At 46.7% G+C, this 8,256-nt stretch overlaps 1 protein-coding gene across 1 annotated transcript in view; it reads left to right on the plus strand.

Annotated features, from left to right (window-relative positions):
* Positions 1–4,490, plus strand: part of LOC108797720 — a 14,648-nt gene extending 10,158 nt beyond the window's left edge. The window contains exon 8 of the mRNA XM_018569372.1: positions 2,837–4,490. Coding sequence (XP_018424874.1) covers positions 2,837–4,321 — 1,485 coding nt within the window. The 3' untranslated portion in view covers positions 4,322–4,490. The remainder of the gene's footprint in view (positions 1–2,836) is intronic.
* Positions 4,491–8,256: the final 3,766 nt, after the last annotated feature.

Here is an 8,256-nt window from a genome sequence, read left to right on the forward strand (position 1 = left end):
CATGTATATTAAATACACAGCCCCTCTCCTGCTTACCTTGTTGCAGGGGGGAGGCTATGAGCCACGATTATCGATCCCTGGTGATCTAGTGGCGATTAGTCTGCTGCAGACTTTACTAATCAATCCTTTCATCCAGCGTTTAGCGAAGACGCCGGCCGAAAGGATCCGAGGGCCGGCACAGAAGCAGCTATGCGGTCTGCATCTGACAGAGATGCAGACCGCGTGGCTGCTCCCACATGTGTGGTGTGACAGCGTACCAGACTTGTGAGCTGGCTGCGGGCCACATAGCATCAGCTCGCCGCTGGTTTAGACGTTTTTCTTTTCTTGTACCACCTGTGGACAGTTTGAGAGATTTCTCTTCACTTCCTGCCCTGTAGACACAACAGGAGAGTTGGAGGAAATCTCTTCAAAGTGAGGAAAATCCCATTTTAGCAAGTTGTCACCAGACTGCAAGATTTCCTCTTTATTTCTGTTCCAGTGACATTGGTCACCAGGACAAATAGATGGATCCATCTCCTAAGCAGAAGCACTGATTTAAACATCTACAAGGGGGCCATGGTGCAATAGCTGGTGTGTCTGATAGTCTGCCCCCTCCATTACTATTTACCTCCCCTGTGTTTTGCCCCTGCCTTATTTGTTAGCATTTTTTTTCCGGGCTACCATGGCAGGGGTCCACCTGGACAGAGTGGCGATTCTGTCTGGACCGCGATTGTCTGGGTTGTCTTGCACTGGGCTATGGCTGGCTGGCAGTGGATACACCGGCCTGTGCATCCACTGCCAGCCATAAGCCAGTGCAGGCCCCCCCTTCCTTCAGTCATTGGATGCTAGGACCGTTGGCGTCCTAACAACCAGTGATGTCAGGCAGGGCCAGCTTGTCGGCACGTGATCTGGATAGCTGAACAGCCCCCTCCCAGATCACTTGTACTAGCCAGCAATGGATCAAGCAGAGTTCTGTGCTCGATTGTCTGTATTGGAGGGTAGGGGAGACATCAGGAGTCCAATAGAGCACTGATATCTCCATAAAGAAAACCTGTCACCTCCAAATGCTGTCACATAGGGGCTTGTTAGCTGCTTTGTGATAGCAGAAGTTGAGTGAAGAAAAAAAAACTTATAGATGATAAAGTAAAAAAACAAAAGATTAAAGATGATATAAAAGTAACAATAAAATAAAACCAACCCTGCCGCCCCCACTATCAACCCGATTGAACACTGGTATGTAAATGGGGAAGTTCTAACAAGAAATGCACAAATAGTGCAATGTGCTGGGTTTGGCGCACCAGCACTGTGCCTGGGAACACTCCCCAGCAGCTGTGCGTTGTAGGCATCTGCTGGTGTGAATGCAGCCTAAATGGCGGAGGGCCGCCCCCCCCTTCTCTTCCCTGTCTGCTGTGTTCAAACCGCTGTATAAAGTTTTAGTCAAAGAGAAAGTCTGAAAGTAAACAGCTTCTCATGTGCTGTCTCTTTAGCAAAACCTCCTGATGTGTCGTAAATCCTGTTTCCTGGACGCATAAAGATTTTATATAATTAGCATCAACATATTAAACTGTTTATAATCTTTAAAAAAATTTACTCCAAATTATTACAGTTTCCATTTTAACCTTGAAGCTTAAAGGAGAACTATGAGGTGAGTGCTTTCCACTCACCTCATAGTTCTAGCCCACCTGTCACAATGAGACTGTCACAGGTCGGCTCAGTAGATCGGGAGGTGAGCGAACACATACCGGCGTTCGCTCACCTCTCGATCCTGTCACGGCTCTCTGCCGTGACAGGTGAAGGGCTGGATTCCCCCCTCCCCGCTCCGATCCTCCAGCGCTGACTGGCGTAACGGACGGGGGAGGAGGCGGGTACAGCTGGCTCTGCCTCTAGATAGGCAGAGCCAGCTGTCAGTCACGCAGCTGGGCGGATCACGGCACAATTGTCGGGATCCGCTTCAGCTGCGGTGTCTCAGTATACCGCGAGCTACTGCTCACGGTATACTGAGCCTAGGGTGACGGGAGTACGCTAGTTTGTGTCCTCTCGTTACCCTAAGGAGAACTATGGGGAAAAGCCTTAACCCCATAGTTCTCCTTTAACTCCTGACAAACCACCCAAAACACAGTTGGAATACATATATTGGTGTTGTTTTACTTGCCCTGGTATTTGTAATGTTATGCAGCCAGTCCTGAGAGCTGTACAGCTGTGCCACAGAGTACAGCCAGCTTGGCGACCTGACCATTTCCTGCTGCATTTAAGTCCTACAGTTTGGTCACCTCCCCTCCCCGGCCTGTGATTGGATAGTGAAGAAACAGCAACAGATTAATAAGATCATCTCCTATTATTCTGCCAGCATGTTCCCTGTCATCCTGATTGCTTTGGTGCTTCTCCTCCCTCTTTTTCTTGTCTAAGTGTTTTTGTACAGGGATTGCAGGAGGCTGATATGAAGACAGTTTCAGGGACTCACATTGGTTGATATATTAAATATTCTGTTAAATAATAAACAACTGCATTAAATGTTGTGTTTTTCTTGGAAGGCCCACCCCTGAACATTTTATACTTCTCCAGGCCACCCCCCAGCTAAATTTCTTCTTGGCCACCACTGCAAAATACCCGGTGCCTCTGGGTACGAGGGAGCATATGGCCTCCTATGATGCAGCTTTTGAGCCTAGTGTTACATGGCTGCTCCCTCGTTGCTCCTACACTGGATTTTCTTGGTTGCAGCTTTGAGGAAGGAACCCAGGGGGAGTGCTGGAGAGGCGAGTTCAAAGTGTGGCCACTGTCACCCCAAAAGTCTCTAACTGGACTGTTTCCTATTTTCTCATTTGCCCACCATGGTTTGTTTTTTTTTCGCCCCCTTCAGCGACTTGTTCGGCCTCAGGAAAAAGCAAGCTCTTCGCTAAGTAAAAGCGGTTCTCAGATTTTACCAAAAAGTCAGCCCGATACTGGAACTCCATCCTCCACAACACTAAACAACAGCAGCATGGTGAAAATGTGCTCTATGGGGCAGAGGACTTTCTCTCCCGGTCAGATGGAGTTAATGACTCGCTTTGGAATGCCGCCCGCTCAAGAGCATACCCAAATGCTACAACACCACCAACAGCAGCAGCAAAAAAATATCAACACTGCCCGAAAAACTACCTCAGACATTCAGACGCTCCAGAATTTTTTGAGTGAAATGAGCGAAAACCGTAAAGTCGAAGAAATACCTCATACCGAGCTCGACACGATGCTCTCAAAATTTCTTCTAGTCGTGAAAAGGAAGGACGGCAACGAGTACGAGCCACACACCCTCCGCTGCATGGTGGGAAGCATTGATCGGTACCTGAAAGAACACAATTATATGCATACAATCGTATACGGGAACAGCAAGGACTTCCCATTGACCAAGCAGTCGCTCAATGCCAAAATCAAATTTTTGAAAAAGATTGCAGAGAGCAATCCGCCGATCAGGCAGGAGGCTTTGACCGACGACGACATTGAAAACCTCTACAAGAGCGGTACGCTGTCCATGGACAATCCGACGAGCTTGCTCAACTTGGTGTTCTTCAACAACGGGATCCATTTTGCCCTTCGAACGAAAGAGCAGTACAACCTCCAATGGGGCGACATCAAGCTGAAAATCGACCCAAGAGGGAACCAGTATTTGGAGTACACCGATCGCCAGATGGAGATGGTGGAAAATCGCAAAAATGTAAGACATGTAAAGCCAAGGATGTACGGGACACCGCATACCCCAGACAGAGATCCAGTGACGGCGTTCTTAAAGTACAGGAGCTTTAGGCCCGGAGCCATGATGGCGCCAGATGCCCCTTTTTACTTGGCACCTAATGTCAACTACAACCCCGCCTTCTCGGAGTGGTACCGTTCCACCAAAATTGGAATCCAAAAAATTCGAGCCATGATGACGACCATGAAAATCCGGGCATCTCTTCCTGAATCGAAGAAGAAAGTAGGATATATTACAAAAAAGAGATTGGTCGAAAGACTTCCGCAGCATCTCTTGACAGCCCCGTCAATGTCGCAAACCATGCCCAACAATGTACGCCATCCGATTGCCACTGAGGTAATGCAACATAAAATGCCCGCCATTATTAACAACATCCCGACATCTATGGCAAGCCAGTCCCAAGATAAAATGTTGACGCCTGCCAGCAGTTTCCACCCACGACCTTCAACGAGCAGATACGGAGAGCCACCTGTCCATAAAAGAAGCTTCATAGACCCTGACTTAATTCAGCATCACAATGCGGTCCTGCATCGCAATTCAGCACTTTTTCTCAATAGCTACACTCAACTCATGGAGGATGAACCAGCAAAGAAGCGCAAAATGGTCCCTTACGAATGAAGTCGGAGGAGAGTGACGTCACGATGGTGTGCTCCAGCTGCCTTCTAGAGCAACTTTTTGAAAAGTTGCATCCTGGACTTCTGTTGAGTTCTCTATTTTTTAATCATATTCATGATTATGATTTTCTTATCTTTCACCTCAAACTCTATTTATTCAACTTTTTAAGTCATATAGTGTTTTATTTAAATGAAGCTGACTTGTTTCTACAAAAATAACGGCTCTGGTATTCTTTTTTTTTTTTTTTTTTTTTTCTGTACGTTGATAGCCTTTTCACATTTGCAGATGACCTGACCACCCAATGTTCTTTTCTTGAATGGACTTACGCATACACAGACACGTTCACATTGTACTAGCATGCAGGCTAAGAAGCGCACCCACATTCCAGTTTAGGACAGCCTTGTGGAAAAATATAATCACTAGGGGCAGGTACTATAGGGAGCTTGGCAACAAACAGGTTCAATGACAGGACTCTAGATTGGGGTGGAGGACAACGATGGAATGGGAATGAAGGAAGATTTTCAAAAAGCTATCGGAATTGAATTAATCAATTAATTTACAGTGACCTCAAGCACAGTAGTGTTGGTTGGTGGTACACAGGATAATAGCTGAATATACCTAAGGATGCACCGATACCGGTTTTTCGGTATCAAGTACCAATATATTTTTTTTTGGTACGTAATACCGATACCGGAAGGCCCATTAGGGAGCCGGGCGGCGTGTAATGACTCGCTGCCTGGCTTCCTGATTAGCCAGGAAGCCATCTCCATGCTCTCCCGTTACTAGGTGACGAAGAAGCATGGAGCTGGCTTTCTGGCCAATCAGGTGCCGGGGGTGGGTAATGATTCACCGTCTGGCTTCCTGATTGGCCAGCTTCCTGAGTGCTCGGCTTTCTGATTGTCACGGAAACTAGCTCCATGCTCCCTCGCCACCAGGCGAAGAGGGAGCATGGAGCCAGCTTTCTGGCCAATCAGGGGGGCAGGTAAAGACTCGCCTTCTGGCTTCCTGATACCGGAAGTTCCTGTATCAGGATAGGTATTGGGAGCATTTGGGCGAGTACGAGTACTCGCCCTAATACTCGGTATCAGCACCGATACTAGTATCGGTGCATCCCTAAATATACTGATGCAGTGGGCCATCTTACTCCCTGCACTGCATGTGTTAAATGCTGTTTTGCCTAGGGGCATTAAAAAGTAGTACAAATTACCTTATGCCTCCCCCTCCCCAAGCAGCCCATGTTCTTTTTCGCCCCTTGTCGCTCCCGGAACGGGAGCAGGCACTTGCCTCCCTCCCGTATAATGTATGTGATGATGTCCAAGAGTGTGACCATTCGAGCAGCAAGGAAAAGCAGCTTTGGGGGAATAAGGTGGGTATTTCACCTTATTTATCAATCCCCCTAGACTAAACAAGCGGTGCCACTGCATAGATACATTTTACAGCAGCCTGCAAAGTAGCTTAAAAGGGCGAGTCTCCTTTAGAAGTGAGTTCTAGTGGACTGAGTCAGCCCCTTATGTCTTAGGTGATCCAAAGGTGAGATCTGCCTGCTATAATTTCCAAATCTGTTCTTGTCCACCAAGGAGTTTTAAGTGTTCCAGGCCCTCCGATTTGGAATTTTGTTTATGGTATATCATCGGGTTTCACACCTTATGCCTATCCTTAGATGGAAGCCATACGATATGGTCTATTTTTAAAGTGTCAACTTCTATTGTTTCTATATCTTGCCTACCCAAACAGGTAGTTCAGATATTACACGATATTTGGTAGGCTGGCTAATCTGAGCCACCAGATAACCTTTAGACAAGCGGGGTACCCCCAGACCACTATAAAGTTTATGTTGAAGCATTGTACGCATTGGGAGTCTGAGCATGTGATTGTCCCAGGAGAATTATTTGACTTGGGTCTGCAGGATTCCAAGCACATACAATTGGAAGTCCTGAGTGATGCAGAGAGTGGTGATGACATCAACACCACCTTGTGCATCACTACACTGTGAGTGCAGGCCACGGTGATGCACGGGGCAGATCTGTTATGACTTCTGGGTTAAATTACACTGTCCATTATTCAACTCGGAAGCCTGAGGAAGAGATCATATTCTGCACAACTATCACTTGCAAGATCTCAAGTCTTAAAGAATCAGAGGGTTTATATGAACATGTACAAGCCTGGGGACTAGATCTGCTAGGACAGGATTGGAAATCCACTGTACTCCAGGAAGGGGTTAAACTTTGCCTAACTGATTGTTGCCCCTTGTGACCCCCACATACAACTGTAATAAGAATTGGAAGCAGAATAGAGAACTGAACAAAACAAAGTTTGCACGTGGCTGAGCTTTTGGCAAAAAAATACATTTGGGTCAATGGGGAAAGTAAAATTCTTGACCCATTTTATGCCATAAGACCCTCATTATATACTGTAGTAAGGAACAGAGATGGATCTTGCATACACTGTAAAGTATTTCCACCACAAGTACTGCAAAGCTGAAGGAACAGATTTGGCGTGCATCGAAACACCCAAAAAGTGAACCAAAAAGTGCACAGAAGGTATGCAATCTAAAGGGTCCGTCTCCCGAAGAGACAGGGTCCATCCCTGACCCCTCGTAGTGCATTGCTCCTGAAGGGAAGGACACTGGTGTCCACCTGGCAAAAGTTCGTCAAAATTTTGCTTCCGTTCGCGCACTCCACATCGGGTTACGAACACGACCGCGGCCATTTTCCCCGCCTGACGCGTTGTCGTGGCTTCCTCTAGTCCTCATCGCGGTCACAGACAGACCTGTGCACACTTGCTGTGAAGCTTTTTTTGTGCGCTTATTAGCACATACAGTACTGTACAGTATTATTCAAGCCAGCATGGCTCCAAAGAAAGTGCAGAGCAAGCATGGTGGTAAAAAGAAAGTGGGGGTAATGAAGGGGACAAGAATGCGCAGAGCGGTAATGAAGGCGACAAGAGGAAACCCCTGAAGGTTATTTCCCCGATGTCCTTATGGAGGGAGACTCTCCCTCCAAACAATAACCTCCTCCCCACCCACCTTCCTGTCCTCCTCTCCAGCAGTCGCCTCAAGAAAAGTGTTCACTCTCTTCATATTGTACTGTACTTTGTTTCATATTTTTGTGGTAAATTTTTTTTTTACATATGGTTTAGAACGGATTAACCTCATTTACATTACGGGGAAATTTGATTCGGTTCGTGACCAGAATCGTGGAACGAATTAAGTCCGTGAACCAAGGTACCACTGTATAAGTGAAAGAGAGGGTAATGGCCACCACAGTTGAGTGTTAATGCAGATTTTATGATAGCAATAGTGGATGGTCTGTAGCATGGATTGGTGCATGGCATTAGCAGTTGAAGGTGTTTCTACAGGTGTGAGTGTGAAGCATGACATGCTATGTGCCCCACCACCCATATAGGTACAATGGGTTTTCGTGTAAGTCCAGGGTTTCAATTTTAAGGGAGGGGTATGTTTGAATGTTGCCGTTCAATAACCAGAAAGGACCTTATATTCTGCAAACCTATAACTTCCCTTCTGTTGGTTACTATGTGCTAGGAAACCAATCTGAAGTAACTATAGTGTTCACTGGAAGTGCTGTAGTAGGAGCTTTCTTCAAAGATCCCCTTGCTTCGAAGTTGCCAACTGTAACAGGATCACTAGAGTGGTATGGCTAAATCACACCGGATTAACCACGTCTATAAAGCCACGGTGCCCTTTAGGCTCTGCTACCCCTCCCCTATTTGGGTCTCTGTGTGCCAGAAGGTGGCAACCCCAGTGTAGATGTACAGTGTGGCATGTGACCTACACCGGGATCAAATCCTAGGGGGACAATTCTGCAACTGCACAGAAACACACTCATTGAGCATCGTCCCCCCAGAAATGGAAATATGCATAGGAATAGCAATTCCCTCAACACCTCAAATCTTCCCGAAAAATAACAAACTAATGCATA

Source organism: Nanorana parkeri, unplaced genomic scaffold (assembly GCF_000935625.1).
Source record: "Nanorana parkeri isolate BGI_ZX_2015 unplaced genomic scaffold, ASM93562v1 scaffold1326, whole genome shotgun sequence".
Classification (NCBI taxonomy): domain Eukaryota; kingdom Metazoa; phylum Chordata; class Amphibia; order Anura; family Dicroglossidae; genus Nanorana; species Nanorana parkeri.